General features: G+C 44.5%; 1 protein-coding gene across 3 annotated transcripts in view; it reads right to left on the reverse strand.

The window, feature by feature from the left end:
• LOC311102061 (fibroblast growth factor 12-like) overlaps positions 1-16,954 on the reverse strand; it is a gene marked incomplete at both ends in the record, with an annotated part of 78,924 nt that overhangs the window by 15,727 nt on the left and 46,243 nt on the right. For 2 of the 3 annotated variants that reach the window (XM_084143279.1, XM_084143280.1), the window contains one exon: positions 3,985-4,095. In XM_084143279.1, coding sequence (XP_083999405.1) covers positions 3,985-4,095 — 111 coding nt within the window. Of the gene's footprint in view, positions 1-3,984; positions 4,096-6,718; positions 6,918-16,954 lie in introns of those variants that run through there. The other variant, XM_084143278.1, reaches the window with a different exon arrangement.

Raw genomic sequence — 16,954 nt, forward strand, 5'->3', positions numbered from 1 at the left:
AAAACAAATTGGACGACCTAAGATTAAAGTTATCCTACCAACGGGTCATTACAAACTGTAATATCTTATGTTTCACAGAGTCGTGGCTGAACGACGACATGGATAACATACAGCTGGCGGGATATACGCTACATCGGCAGGATAGAACGGCTGACTCCGGTAAGACAAGGGGTGGCGGTCTGTGTATATTTGTAAACAACAGCTGGTGCACAAAATGTAATACTAAGGAAGTCTCAAGGTTTTGCTCGCCTGAGGTAGAGTATCTCATGATCAGCTGTAGACCACACTATTTACCAAGAGAGTTTTCATCTATATTTTTCGTAGCTGTCTATTTACCACCACAAACCGATGCTGGCACTAAGATTGCACTCAATGAGCTGTATAAGGCCATAACTAAACAGGAAAACGCTCATCCAGAGGCAGCGCTCCTAGTGGCCGGGGACTTTAATGCAGGGAAACTTAAATCCGTTCTACCTAATTTCTACCATAATAATAATAATATGCCATTTAGCAGACGCTTTTATCCAGCATGTTAAATGTGCAACCAAAGGAAAAAAAACTTTACTCCACACACAGAGACGCGTACAAAGCTCTCCCTCGCCCTCCATTTGGCAAATCTGACCATAACTATATCCTCCTGATTCCAAACAAACACTCGCTGCTTCAGTGTTGTGAAATATTTGTCAGATGTTACGATGGTATACTGAAGTATAATTACAAGCATTCCATAAGTGTCAAAGGCTTTTATTGACAATTACATTAAGTTTATGCAAAGAGTCAATAGTTGCAGTGTTGACCCTTCTTTTTCAAGACCTCTGCAACCCCACACATGAATGGTCTCAGGATGCTTTACTGTTGGCATGACACAGGACTGATGGTAGCGCTCACCTTGTCTTCTCCGGACAAGGTGTTTTCCGGATGCCCCAAACAATCGGAAAGGGGATTCATCAGAGAAAATGACTTTACCCCAGTCCTCAGCAGTTCAATCCCTGTATCTTTTGCAGAATATCAGTCTGTCCCTGATATTTTTCCCGGAGAGAAGTGGCTTCTTTGCTGCCCTTCTTGACACCAGGCCATCCTCCAAAAGTCTTTGCCTCACTGCGCGTGCAGATGCACTCACACCTGCCTGCTGCCATTCCTGAGCAAGCTCTACACTGGTGGTGCCCCGATCCCGCAGCTGAATCAACTTTAGGAGACGGTCCTGGTGCTTGCTGGACTTTCTTGGGCGCCCTGACGCCTTCTTCACAGCAATTGAACCTCTCTCCTTGAAGTTGTTGATGATCCGATAAATGGTTGATTTAGGTGCAATCTTACTAGCAGCAATATCCTTGCCTGTGAAGCCCTTTTTGTGCAAAGCAATGATGACGGCACGTGTTTCCTTGCAGGTAACCATGGTTAACAGAGGAAGAACAATGATTTCAAGCACCACCCTCCTTTTAAAGCTTCCAGTCTGTTATTCTACCTCAATCAGCATGACAGAGTGATCTCCAGCCTTGTCCTCGTCAACACTCTCACCTGTGTTAATGAAAGAATCACTGACATGATGGCAGCTGGTCCTTTTGTGGCAGGGCTGAAATGCAGTGGAAATGTTTTTTGAGGATTAAGTTCATTTTCATGGCAAAGAGGGACTTTGCAATTAATTGCAATTAATCTGATCACTCTTCATGACATTCTGGAGTAAATGCAAATTGCCATCATCAAAACTGAGGCAGCAGACTTTGTAGAAATTAGTATTTGTGTCATTCTCAAAACCTTTGACCACGACTGTACATACCCCAACCAGAAGCCATGGATTACAGGCAACATCCGCACTGAGCTATAGGGTAAAGCTGCCGCTTTCAAGGAGCGGGACTCTAACCCGGACACTTAAAAGAAATCCCGCTATGCCCTCCGACGAACCATCAACCAGGCAAAGAGTCAATACAGTACTAAAATTGAATCGTACTACACCAGCTCTGACACTTGTCGGATGTGGCAGGGCTTGAAATCTATTACAGACTACAAAGGGAAGCACAGCCGCGAGCTGCCCAGTGACACAAGCCTACCAGACAAGCTAAACTTCTTCTATGCTCGCTTCGAGGCAAGCAACACTGAAGCATGCATGAGAGCATCAGCTGTTCCAGATGACTATGTGATCACGCTCTCTGTAGCCGATGTGAGTAAGACTTTTAAGCAGGTCAACATTCACAAGGCCGCAGGGCCAGATGGATTACCAGGATGTGTACTCAGAGCATGCTTTGACCAACTGGAAAGTGTGAAAGGGAGAGGTGAAATAATCTGCAAGGGGAGAGGTGAAGGTGAAATAATCTGCAAGGACACAAATTCAAAGGGATAAGGAGGGGATGTAAAAATACTCCAGCATCGTGAGTGGGTGCAACTGAGCTCCTGTGTGAAGAAGGAGCCCTCCGGCTACAATCCTCTCTCTCTCTCTCTCCACGAAAACACATACTGTACTGTAACCACCATCCATCCACTCTGAAAGAGCACAACTGGGCAGGCGTCTGCCAGTCGTTTTGGGCCGGGAAACAAGAGTTTTTCTTTCCTCTCCCCTCCTCCTCTTATCAGTCCTCTTTTCCTCCTCTTCTCTTTCACTCATATTTTCCTCTCTTCCCCTCTCTTCTTCTCTCCTCTCTTCTGATAGAGCTCATTGGGTTTACTTCTGGCTCCTCTACTCCATCTCTGTCTTCAATATGAGTAGATGTGAACGAAATACGTCTAACATCTTGCCAGCTGTTTATTCTTCTATCCTCCTTCCCCTGAAGCTCTGGAGACTCATATGCTATGATCTTTTCGTTCTGACACAATGAGAGGCCTTCTTCTTCTTCTTCTCCCCCTGGTACAGCAGAAGGGAAGAGGAAGTTTGACTTTCCTTTGCTGAATAGTTTTTTGTTCAGCAGAGTTGCGAGTTGAGTTACTGTGGGAACTGCGGCTGCCGCCGCCCACTCTTCTCTACCATTTCACGACTGCCAGGTACAGTAGATAATCTCGCCCCTGCAATACAGTGTGTGCTGCAGCGCTAACATACACACTCTGACATGACATAGATAGGGAAATAGTCGTTGTGTGTTGAGTCGACCAAGCACAGGTTAACTGCTCACTTACATCTCTATTGAGACACAATGAGCTCCCTCCACTTCATTCTGTCCTTGGCAACATGTTGTGCCTCACTCCAAGAGCACACAGGTTGGATGAGTGGTCCTCTGTGGCTCAAATGGTAGAGCCCGGCACTTGCAATGCCAGGATTGTGGGTTCGATAGCTGGGACCACCCACCATACAAAAATGTACTGTATGACTAAGTCGCTTTGGATAAAAGTGACTTATAGGGCCTTTGCTCTGGACATTAACTGTCACTTTAGTGTGTGTGTGCCCGCACAAGGTACACAAGTCATGGTGCGCACGCACGCATGCACGTAACTTCTGTACCTCTAGGCTGATACTGCATGTAAGTCAAGGAGAGGACAGATCCCCTTCCCACCAGACAGATGGATGGACGGGAATGCTCCTGGCCTGACAGTTAATAGATTGTTTGAGAAAACAGAGCGGAGAGCGATGACACTGATAGCTGGGGCGAATCAGCTCGCCCAGCTGAGAAATACAGCGGCAGAGTGCGAGCCATCCATCAGTCCTCTCTACTCAACTCCACTCTTTTCGGTGTGTCTGCACAGATTTAGCTAGTCACACACAGAGTTGTTTGTGTTTGTGAAAGTGACACAAACGTGACCCTGTTCGACAGGTATGTGAAGGTAATACAGACGGGTGTGCATTGAGTGTTGAGGTTTGCACATGTGATCTCTGTGGAATTCTAGATTGCGGTGTGTCAATATCCATGTACACTATCATGATGAAATGGCATTTGTTATCGTAAGGGCTAGGCATTTTTTCGGACCCACGTGACCTCACCAGGACAAAGTGTATTGTACTTTCAGATTGTATGATAGGAGATGTGCATGTTGGGAATTGTAATGTGTGCCATAAAAACTCACTGTAGTCGCTGTTCTCATCCTTGGTCCCATTTATGGTTCCGTCCGGCTTCATCTGCAGGTAGAAGCCCTGCTCGCTGAACAGTCGTGTCACAATGCCCTTCAGCTGCGGCTCTGCAACATAACACAACAGGGATAAGGGTTAGCTAGCTACTTGGGTCGTGTTCATTAAGCACCAAACAGAATAAAATGGACTGAAACAGGGAGGAACTACCTGAACGTGTCCAATAAGAATAGCTAATTTTAGTTTTCCATTGCAATGACCACGGCCCAGGTCACTCAGGCACCAAAACACTTGAATGCCATGCCCTCATACCCTTACTACCTATTTCAATGATTAAGGGCTGACCAGGAAAAACTATAGACAATAACTAGGGCCCAGAGTTCTTCCTGGTCTGGTCAGGTCACGTGATCAGGAAAAACTCCTGGTCTTATAGTGTAAGCCTGAGTTAGTACCCATTATTGCAGTACCATGTGATAGGCTACATAATGAATGCATTGCTGTGTGATACATGTGATGACTCACAAGTAAACAATGCCGCCCATCATGACAGAGAGGCAGACAGATCCTCTTGCACCATCTCCTCAGACCATCACTCAATGGTAAAGAGAATAAGAGGAATGAGGTTTTTAATCGCGGCAGCTAATTGTACTTTAGTGCCATTCAGAGCATGCAGACACCAACATAACACTAAAATCAGTGGAAAACCATCTCCCAGTTTTGTAGATAACAAAAAGTTTCAGTTGGTGGGTCAAAACTGAACTGAAAAACAAACGGTCTAAGAAGCCACCTCCAGATCATGAACCGGGCACACAATGTGGGGCAGATAAACTTGGCACTACAGCCGCCTGACGCCCAAATCATGCAGGAAGAGACAGAAAAAGACTAAAATACAGCACTATTTAGAGCAAGTCGGTGTGCCAGTTAAACGCTGATGATGAGGCCCCAGTGGCCGATAAAAACCCTGAAAGGTGGAGGGATACGTTAAATAGGATGCAGAAGTGTGTGGTCCGCCCCCTTTCATCCTTCAGTGATAGATATGATACTCTCAGACCTCTGACTAACTTGTAGCCTAACTGTGAGAAATGGCCCATGGGTGGATCAATAAAAGCATTCTTCACCAACGACGCTTCACCTTAACATGGACACTGATATTTTTAGTGCACGTTTTTTTTTATCGTGATTAATCGCATCGTCTGAAAGCATTCAAAATACAAAGAAAACATCCTAAATATATTATCTATACAGCTAAAAACAATGCGCTGTCAAAACAAATTGACATTGGGGGTAAAGTAAGTGTGCTTTATCAATTTAATTGATAATAAATATGCATGGTCAAGACATTGGCTTCTCCCATGGGAGACCCGGGTTCTAATCCCGCCAGTTACAAAAGCATATGCTGATTTAGAGAATCACATGTGAAATGTTGGAAAACACCAAGGGCTATGAGTCATGTGAAAAATCCATGTAAAACTTCACGTGTCCGAAAACCATATGTCTGGTCTGTGCATTTTTTGTTTTCACATGACACTTTTCACGTGATTTGTTCACGTGAAAAATGTACATGTGAAAAATCCATGTGAAACTTCACACGTGTCTGATTTATGTGAATAAAAAACTTTTTTTTCATGTAACATTTTTGACATGATTTGTTCATAAATTATGTGTTTTCATACATGTCTCCGAAAACCACGTGATTTTTCTTACGTGTGTTTTTTTTCATGTTTTTTTGTTGTAAAGGCACTCAGTGCAGCAACCCCCTAGCTAATAAACATTTACCTGTAGCCAACAAGACTAAATAGCCCTTGGTACATTGCCGTTGTAACTCACTTGACCAGTATCCTACATGGATTTTAAAACTCTGATGTCCTCCCCAGGTGAAATGAATAGGGGAGAGAGGTTGCTTACAACTGTGTACATCGATGTTCAGTTACAGACTTCTTTAAAATGATGTATTATGCCAACATAACAAACACGCAAAAAGTTTGAATTTGACTCTGATGGTGGCACGCTCAGTGGTGTAAAGTAACTAAGTAAAAATACTTTGAAGTACTACTTAAGTCAGGGGTTTTTCAGTATCTGTACTTTACTATTTCTATTTTTGACAACTTCTACTCCACTAAATTCCTAAAGACAATATGTACTTTTTACTCCCATACATTTTCCCCAAAAGTACTCATAACATTTCAAATACTCAGTCTGAAAGTGTTCAAAATACAATGAAAACATCTAAAATGTATTATCTATACAGCTTAAAACAACAATGTGATGTCAAAACAAGTTGACATTGAGGTTAAAGAAAGTGTGCTTTATCAATTTACCTGATTTTGCTAACTGTTACATTGGACAAAATCAATATGTTAATATTGTTGTAATGCTTTTTGTATTAAAAAAAATCTTACAGCTCAATTTGATCAAATTCTGAACTTGCGATTAATCGTGATGCTAATCGTTTGCTAAATTTCGGAACGATTTGTAATGAACAACACGTTTTCCCAAAACGTCCTTGTAGATTCTTGAACAGACTTTGAGATATGTTTGCTCCACTCGGTGGATTTGCGGGGTGTGGCTTGAAGCAATGATTGAAGTATTTAAAGGGAGGCGGTGCATTTTGAAACCACAACACAATCCCTCCCCGTTTTCCCCTGGTCGTTCAGTGCAGCTCCGTTTCAGTTAAATTGAACGTTCTATTACGTTTTAATGTACTGAACGCAGCCCTGCTCAAAAGTCACTGACCTGGTTTCCTGCGGACTGGTCTTTTCTTGCCGCTGCAGAACCGAACTTTGTTGAAGACAGTAAATATATGTCTCTCGCACAAGGAGCGGGGATCTTTGCTGGGGCTGGTGCGCCGTTTCGAAGTGGCGACCTTTTCGCTGTTTGCCTCTCTTGCTTGACGTTTCTGTCGTATCAGGGAGCTGGCGAGCGCCGCTGCCATCTCCCCAGTAGACTAACCTGAGTGTAAACCACTTGAATCGTCTCCGCATCTACTATGTGCGAGAATTTGTCCAGATATTGCTGAGGGTGCTGATTATGGTTAGTCCAACGCATAAGGTTGCATAAGTGCGCCATGATGATAAATATGTAGGTAAGGTGCATAAAATGACTGAACTTGCTGAATGCTGAAATCAAACATATTTACGATCCAAATAATGGTAACATCGATATACATTTAAAATATTGCAATGGCAGTCTTTACAAATAGGTAGACTACTATCTCTCTAAATAAAAAAGTAATATTTCACATTCAGCACATTGTGCAAATTTCTCCAAGGTATTCCTCTTTATCTCCAGTCCAGATTATTCACAGGTACCCAGATAAATTGTCCCGTAAATAGTTTCATTATCCATCGTTTTCAATCTTCGTACATTTTTTGTGCTCGACATTCGATAACTTTCGGAGTTCACTGCTCATGTGCGCGGACACACTGCTCGCTAGCCCCGCAGCCCGCGGACGGCATTGTCTTTTGCACAACTACGGGCTCGACACGCGAGCCCCAGGTAAAAAATAATCCAAATTCGAAACCTCAATGTTCTCTGGAAGACGGAGAGTCAAGTTGGACAACAGTCGAAAAATATATGTTGCCATCAGAATGACAGCTAATGAGCATCCTAAGCTGACATCATTCGAACCCATTGGGTACACACTGGTTGAATCAACGTTGTTTCCACGTCATTTCTTAAAAATTACTTTCAACCAACGTGGAATAGTCGTTGAATTGACGGCTGTGCCCAGTGGGAAAAATCTAAGCACAAATCTCACTGTAGCCTGTTGTGAAAAGTACATTCAGAGCAACCGGTGAAGTCCACTCTTCATTGCCTGGTTTGCGAGTGGTTTGCAATCAGCCTTTCTTTTGCGCTCTATGCAATCCTACGTGATTGTGGTTCGGATGTGGAATTCTCGTAGACTGAGAATGAGAGGGAGAAGAAACCAGGGAGGGAGAGAGGAAGAGGGCTTTAGCGTGTGTGTGTGTGGTTGAGAGATGGAGAGAGAGCAGGAGGGAGGGAGGAAGGAAAGAGGCAAGAGAGTTAGGGGAGGGGGCATTGTAAACGAAAGCAATGGTGGGCTGCTTGGCAGGTGGTGCGCCAGCAGCAGTTAAATTCTGTAACTTGAAAAATAAAAGGAAAGCCGCACACTCTAGGAGCTCAGATGCAATAATTTCATATCCTAATAACCAACGTTTCGACAGACAAGCCGTCTTCATCGGCGGGTCTGACCTAGAGTATGTGGACAACTACAAATACCTAGGTGTCTGGTTAGACTGTAAACTCTCCTTCCAGACTCACATTAAGCATCTCCAATCAAAAGTTAGATCTAGAATCGGCTTCCTATTTCGCAATAAAGCCTCCTTCACTCATGCTGCCAAACATGCCCTCGTAAAACTGACTATCCTACCGATCCTTGACTTCGACGATGTCATTTACAAAATAGCCTCCAACACTCTACTCAGCAAATTGGATGTAGTCTATCACAGTGCCATCCGTTGTCACCAAAGCCCCATATACTACCCACCATTGTGAACTGTACGCTCTTGTTGGCTGGTCCTCACTACATGTTCGTCGTCAAACCCACTGGCTCCAGGCCATCTATAAATCACTGCAAGGCAAATCCCCGCCTTATCTTAGCTCATTGGTCACCATAGCAACACCCACCCGTAGTATGCGTTCCAGCAGGTATATCTCACTGGTCATCCCCAAAGCCAACACCTCCTTTGGCCGCCATTCCTTCCAGTTCTCTGCTGCCAATGACTGGAACGAACTGCAAAAATCTCTGATGCTGGAGACACTTATCTCCCTCAATAACTTTAAGCATCAGTTGTCAGAGCAGCTTACCGATCACTGCACCTGTACACAGCCTTTCTGAAATTAGCCCACCCAACTACTTCATCCCCTTATTGTTATTTATTTTGCACCCCAGTATCTCTATTTGCACATCATCTTTTGCACATCTATCATTCCAGTGTTAATTATGAAATTGTAACTATTTTTGCACTATGGCCTATTTATTGCCTTACCTCCATAACGTACTACATTCGCACACACTGTATATATATTTTCTGTTGTATTTTTGACTTTATGTTTTGTTTACCCCATTTGTAACTCTGTGTTGTTGTTTTTAATCGCACTGCTTTGCTTTATCTTGGCCAGGTCGCAGTTGTAAATGAGAACTTGTTCTCAACTGGCTTACCTGGTTAAATAAAGGTTAATAAAAAAAAATTAAAAAAAAATCTGTGTATAATGACAAACACTGCGGGTCACTAGTTTATATAGTGTCAAAGGACACACGCGGGTGTCTATAATCATGGCCGGGTGTGGCCTAATAGCATTGGTCAATTCACAGACAAACAGAACATACAAAACACATGGATAGCATACGATCATACAGTGGGGGAAAAAAATATTTAGTCAGCCACCAATTGTGCAAGTTCTCCCACTTAAAACGATGAGAGAGGACTGTAATTTTCATCATAGGTACACGTCAACTATGACAGACAAAATGAGGAAAAAAAATTCAGAAAATCACATTGTAGGATTTTTAATGAATTTATTTGCAAATTATGGTGGAAAATAAGTATTTGGTCAATAACAAAAGTTTCTCAATACTTTGTTATATACCCTTTGTTGGCAATGACACAGGTCAAACGTTTTCTGTAAGTCTTCACAAGGTTTTCACACACTGTTGCTGGTATTTTGGCCCATTCCTCCATGCATATCTCCTCTAGAGCAGTGATGTTTTGGGGCTGTCGCTGGGCAACACAGACTTTCAACTCCCTCCAAAGATTTTCTATGGGGTTGAGATCTGGAGACTGGCTAGGCCACTCCAGGACCTTGAAATGCTTCTTACGAAGCCACTCCTTCGTTGCCCGGGTGGTGTGTTTGGGATCATTGTCATGCTGAAAGACCCAGCCACGTTTCATCTTCAATGCCCTTGCTGATGGAGGGAGGTTTTCACTCAAAATCTCACGATACATGGCCCCATTCATTCTTTCCTTTACACAGATCAGTCGTCCTGGTCCCTTTGCAGAAAAACAGCCCCAAAGCATGATGTTTCCACCCCCATGCTTCACAGTAGGTATGGTGTTCTTTGGATGCAACTCAGCATTCTTTGTCCTCCAAACACGACGAGTTGAGTTTTTACCAAAAAGTTCTATTTTGGTTTCATCTGACCATATGACATTCTCCCAATCCTCTTCTGGATCATCCAAATGCACTCTAGCAAACTTCAGACGGGCCTGGACATGTACTGGCTTAAGCAGGGGGACACATCTAGCACTGCAGGATTTGAGTCCCTGGCGGCGTAGTGTGTTACTGATGGTAGGCTTTGTTACTTTGGTCCCAGCTCTCTGCAGGTCATTCACTAGGTCCCCCTGTGTGGTTCTGGGATTTTTGCTCACCGTTCTTGTGATCATTTTGACCCCACGGGGTGAGATCTTGCGTGGAGCCCCAGATTTACATTTACATTTTACATTTTAGTCATTTAGCAGACGCTCTTATCCAGAGCGACTTACAGTTAGTGAGTGCATACATTATTAATTTTTTATACTGGCCCCCCGTGGGAATCAAACCCACAACCCTGGCGTTGCAAACGCCATGCTCTACCAACTGAGCTACACCCCTGCCGGCCATTCCCTCCCCTACCCTGGACGACGCTGGGCCAATTGTGCGCCGCCCCATGGGTCTCCCGGTCGCGGCCGGTTACGACAGAGCCTGGATTCGAACCAGGATCTCAGATCTCAGATCAAGGGAGATTATCAGTGGTCTTGTATGTCTTCCATTTCCTAATAATTGCTCCCACAGTTGATTTCTTCAAACCAAGCTGCTTAGCTATTGCAGATTCAGTCTTCCCAGCCTGGTGCAGGTCTACAATTTTGTTTCTGGTGTCCTTTGACAGCTCTTTGGTCTTGGCCATAGTGGAGTTTGGAGTGTGACTGTTTGAGGTTGTGGACAGGTGTCTTTTATACTGATAACAAGTTCAAACAGGTGCCATTAATACAGGTAACGAGTGGAGGACAGAGGAGCCTCTTAAAGAACAAGTTACAGGTCTGTGAGAGCCAGAAATCTTGCCTGTTTGTAGGTGACCAAATACTTATTTTCCACCATAATTTGCAAATAAATTCATTAAAAATCCTACAATGTGATTTTCTGGATTTTTTTTCCTCAATTTGTCTGTCATAGTTGACGTGTACCTATGATGAAAATTACAGACCTCTCTCATCCTTTTAAGTGGGAGAACTTGCACAATTGGTGGCTGACTAAATACTATTTTTTCCCACTGTATATACAACTTGGCTACATAGGCCCACAAACATTTACAATGAATAGCAAAATCACAATAATCACAAGAATGGCTTCAAATCAAAGTTGAGACCGAAGGGAGCAAGGGTCTTTAAATTAAAGATCCAGGCAGCCTCTCGTTTTAACAATAAGTTGTCGAGGTCACCCCCTCTCCTAGAGAGGGTGACATGTTCGATGCCGATATAACGTAGGGACGAAATCGAGTGGTTAGCTTCCAAAAAGTGGGCAGCGACTGGGTATGTCAAGTTTTTGCATCTAATGGTGCTACGATGCTCAGAGATTCGTACTTTTAATTTGCACTTTGTTTTATCCAGATAATGTTTACCACAAGGACAAGTTATAAGATAAATAACTGCCTTAGTGGAGCACGTAATAACACCTTTGATTGGCTAGTGGCCTGTATCTGTACCTGTAGCCTACCACACACATTGAACCAGCTGAATACCGGCTGTCCTGAGGCACTGCTTCTTTCTACCTTATACTGTAAACCTAATTGAAAAAGAGAGCGTATAGCATATTCCCTAAATATTTGTCTGTCAGCTACCAAGCTTGGAATCCAATGATGTATTGTATCCGATTAATCCAAGTAAGTAGATGCAGCAGGGGGGCAATAAAGTAATTAGATACGCTTTGATTGATGACCACAGGCACATTGAAACAGATGGTATCAGCAATGAAGTTCTAATGGTCTGATCTTTCATGGCTATCCTATATCACATTTAACTGAGAAATGGCTTTAGGACACTTCCATAAACAGGGCGATCTCTTGTCATAGCCCATCACTTAATATTCCCATCTCTCATTTGTCCAGAATGATAGTGCAGTTGTCAAATTGTTTCGTGATTCTCATGTTCTAGCAACTGAGACAATTCGATCCAGTGTGGCTTTTTTTAGGTTACAGCGAGTGACACGCACGCAAGTGAATCCTCCACCGTGGACAAGTCACACACTCATGCTATCTAAAATGGATCACCGGGCGGGCCTCGCTCTCCAAACACGGCCCTCTGTCGTGTCAAGCGCAACTTATTCACTCGCATCTCTCAGGGCCGATGCATATTTTTTTGGAACTCAGTTGTGGTCTCAACCTACTGTTGATAGTTAGAATAGTAGAATACACAAGGTACATTTCGAAATGTGGATGTGCATCAGTAGTTCTCTCTGACAGTCACTCAATAAGTCCATGTCAGCTAACATGTTTTATACTTGTTGTAATCATGGTCGAATTACCGATCGGGCCCCCATTGATTTTGTTAGTTACTCTCACCAGATATCATATTAAAGACTGGGGGTGGGCCTGAGTGCATGTGTGGGTATGGATGTGTGTACGCAGACCCGGGAGCCACTGCGGTCATAATGAGTTCACATTTTTTGTGGCCCCCACCCACATCCAAGTTTCCCATCCCTTTTTTCCCACTAATTGGTCTTCTGACTAATCAGATCAGCTCTGAAAAAGACCTGATGTGAAAAGATCTGTGATTGGTCAAAAGTCAATTAGTGGAAAAAATATCAGAATTGGGCTGCCTGTCTAAACGCAGCATACAGTGAGGGAAAAAAGTATTTGATCCCCTGCTAATTTTGTACGTTTCCCCATTGACAAAGACATGATCAGTCTATAATTTTATTGGTAGGTTTATTTGAACAGTGAGAGACAGAAAAACAACAACAAAAATACAGAAAGACGCATGTCAAAAATGTTATAAATTGATTTGCATTTTAATGAGGGAAATAAGTATGACCCCTCTGCAAAACATGACTTAGTACTTGGTGGCAAAACCCTTGTTGGCAATCACAGAGGTCAGACGTTTCTTGTAGTTGGCCACCAGGTTTGCACACATCTCAGGAGGGATTTTGTCCCACTCCTCTTTGCAGATCTTCTCCAAGTCATTAAAGGTTTTGAGGCTGACGTTTGGCAACTTGGACCTTCAGCTCCCTCCACATATTTTCTATGGGATTAAGGTCTGGAGACTGGCTAGGCCACTCCAGGACCTTAATGTGCTTCTTCTTGAGCCACTCCTTTGTTGCCTTGGCCATGTGTTTTGGGTCATTGTCATGCTGGAATACCCATCCACGACCCATTTTCAATGCCCTGGCTGAGGGAAGGAGGTTCTCACCCAAGATTTGATGGTACATGGCCCCGTCCATCGTCCCTTTGATGCGGTGAAGTTGTCCTGTCTCCTTAGCAGAAAAACACCCTCAAAGCATAATGTTTCCACCTCCATGTTTGACGGTGGGGATGGTGTTCTTGGGGTCATAGGCAGCATTACTCCTCCTCCAAACACGGCGAGTTGAGTTGATGCCAAAGAGCTCGATTTTGGTCTCATCTGACCACAACACTTTCACCCAGTTCTCCTCTGAATCATTCAGATGTTCATTGGCAAACTTCTTGAGCAGGGGGACCTTGCGGGCGCTGCAGGATTTCAGTCCTTCACGGCGTAGTGTGTTACCAATTGTTTTCTTGGTGACTATGGTCCCAGCTACCTTGAGATCATTGACAAGATCCTCCCGTGTAGTTCTGGGCTGATTCCTCACCATTCTCATGATCATTGCCACTCCACGAGGTGAGATCTTGCATGGAGCCCCAGGCCGAGGGAGATTCGAGTTATTTTGTGTTTCTTCCATTTGCGAATAATCGCACCAACTGTTGTCGCCTTCTCACCAAGCTGATTGGCGATGGTCTTGTAGCCCATTCCAGCCTTGTGTAGGTCTACAATCTTGTCCCTGACATCCTTGGAGAGCTCTTTGGTCTTGGCCATGGTGGAGAGTTTGGAATCTGATTGATTGCTTCTGTGGACAGGTGTCTTTTATACAGGTAACAAGCTGAGATTAGGAGCACTCCCTTTAAGAGTGTGCTCCTAATCTCAGCTCGTTACCTGTATAAAAGACACCTGGGAGCCAGAAATCTTTCTGATTGAGAGGGGGTCAAATACTTATTTCCCTCATTAAAATGCAAATCAATTTATAACATTTTTGACATGCGTTTTTCTGGATTATTTTGTTGTTATTCTGTCTCTCACTGTTCAAATAAACCTACCTTTAAAATTATAGACTGATCATGTCTTTGTCAGTGGGCAAACGTACAAAATCAGCAGGGGATCAAATACTTTTTTCACTCACTGTAAGTAGCCTACTTCTAGCTGAAAGGTAAAGACACAGCTATTAACTATTTGCTAGCAATAGTCTAGTATCGCAAGATTTTAGTTCTGGGTTAACGAGATTATATATACTTTATTAAACAAACTTTAATTGTGAATGAATTGCAACTAAAATAGTCACCGATTCCCTGTATGGATCAGGGTTCGGGTCAATTTCAATTGAAGTCAATCAATTCAGAAAGTAAACGATTAGTTACCGGAGTGTAACTCCAGTTCTATGAGTGGAGCGGAGCCCCATAGGGGAGCTCTGCTCCTATTGGTTTACCCACTGCCCTAAGGCAGCATCAGCCTGATACAAAATTATGCACACACCTGCAGCCAATAGGAGTACAGGTGTCCCTATAAGAGGGGATGCCTCCCCTCAATCAGCCTCCCGAGATATTTATCTTCAGCGAGACTAGAGAGGGTCGGCAGGGCCTTAAGTCCTATGGGGCTCCGCTCCACTCATAGAACTGGAGTTACACTCCGGTAACTAATCGTTCTATATCGTGGAGCTCCGCCTTAAACCAATAGGAGCAGCGCTCCAAAATGTACTCCCTGCCGAGCCCAACACTTCCCATCAAAATGAAAAGGTCAGGCCTAGCAATGGCTGCAACCAATTCCCGCAGTACTGCAACCACTGTCACCATACAAGTGTCACAATATACTGCGTCATCGGTTAAAAACCCGCCCCACCAATGGCAACACCAATGACTGGTGGGCAGATCACCAGAATACAGGCCATACTAATCTGTACTAGCAGATAGATGGTACCTCAATATCCTGTTACAATACTACCGACCACTAATGGAATAACACCAAGTGTCACTCTACATTGTGTACACGGTAGGCCGCCTCACTCAATCAATGGAACCCCAGAGATTAGTGGGAAGATCCCAGAACATGATTCATACTAATCTGAACAAGCAGATAGATGACGTCACATTCCGTCAAATTGTCATGACCGGTCTAATAGTATCGTAACCAAGTTACTACTATTATCCCACATCATTCCGCCTCACTCCAGTGAATCACTGGTGGGCAGATCAATACATGCCCTCTACTGTACTGAACCTGTCAGTCAGGAGTCATGCCAAAAAGATGTCCTTCTATCAGAAGCGGACCTGATAGAGACCCTGTCTCCTCAGTCCTGCATTCCTCTCCTCCTAGCTCAAGTTCTCCCTTCAGCTACGCTGAGTACAGACTGAGCCAAAGAGTTAGAAGACACATCTAAGAGATAGAAACTGATAAATGGAGACGGTGTTGACCATGACGCCGCTCTACATATATCCTCTACCCCTGTTCCTCTGAAAAGGGCAGTAGAAGCTGCTACTCCACGAGTGGAGTGAGCTCTGATACCCTGAGGCCTGTTGCCCCGCTGCCTCATAAGCTGTCTCAATGCCCAAACAAAGCCAATGAGACAGACGCTGTTTCAAAAGTGGTCTACCTAGTGCAGCCGCACCGTGACACACAAACAGCTGAGGCGATGACCTAATCGCTGCTGTGCGCTCGACGTAACACGCCAAGGCGCGTACTGGACACAGGCGATGGAGCCTTTCCTCACTCCTCTCCCTATGAGGAGGGGGAGAAAAAGCCCACAGCTCCACGGTCTGTGATCTATATGAACTCCTAATAACCTTCGGCACAAATGCCAGGTTAGGACGTAACACCGCTCTGCTCAGATCGCCATTAATGGCCAGGCAGTCAGGTCTCGTCGAAAGAGCACACAAATCACTGACACGCTTAGCAGTAGTCAAAGCGAGCAACAGTGCCGTCTTCATAGACAGCATCTTGAGGGGTATTTGATTCAATGGCTCGAACGGCGACTTACATAGCGCTTCGAGTACCAAAGCCAAATCCCACTGAGGAAGCGTGGCTCTAGGTGTTGGCCTAAGCCGCTGCGTTCCTAATAGGAAACGTTTCACTAGAGGGTGGCTAAAGACATTGTCTCTGCCAAACCCCTCGTGACAAGCTGAAATCGCCGCTGCAAACACCTTAATGGTGGCGGGCGATCGCTGCTTATCAAACATAAGCTGTAGGAAAGAGAGAATACTCTCAACCTGACAGCTCATAGGGTCTACACCTTGTGTGACACACCATCGTGAAAACACGTTCCATCTACTGGCATACATCCTGGAAGTGGAACTGGCACGTGAACCCTGTATGGTCCTGATCACTGCATCAGATAACCCACGGCGCTCTAGCCTGTCCCTCTCAGCAGCCAGGCCTTCAGTGGTTGGCCGATTATGGGCAACTGAGACAACGCGTCCCGTCGATGTGGAATTGGCCAAGGTGGCGCAATCAACATCTGACTCATCTCCGCAAACCAAGGAGCCCCTGGGCGATCGGGGGCTATCAATATCACTGACAGCCCTCCTGACCTCACCCTGGCTAACAGTGGGAGAATGCAGGACAGCGGAGGGAATGCATACAGAAGAACTCTCGGCCACGGGTGGTGCGCAAAAGTGTCTCTTCCCAGTGGCGGTTCGTCCTGTTCCCTCAGAGAGAACCATAGAGGACATTGCGCGTTCACGCGTGACGCGAATAG

This window comes from Coregonus lavaretus (genome assembly GCF_964263955.1).
Source record: "Coregonus lavaretus genome assembly, chromosome: 26".
Classification (NCBI taxonomy): Eukaryota; Metazoa; Chordata; class Actinopteri; order Salmoniformes; family Salmonidae; genus Coregonus; species Coregonus lavaretus.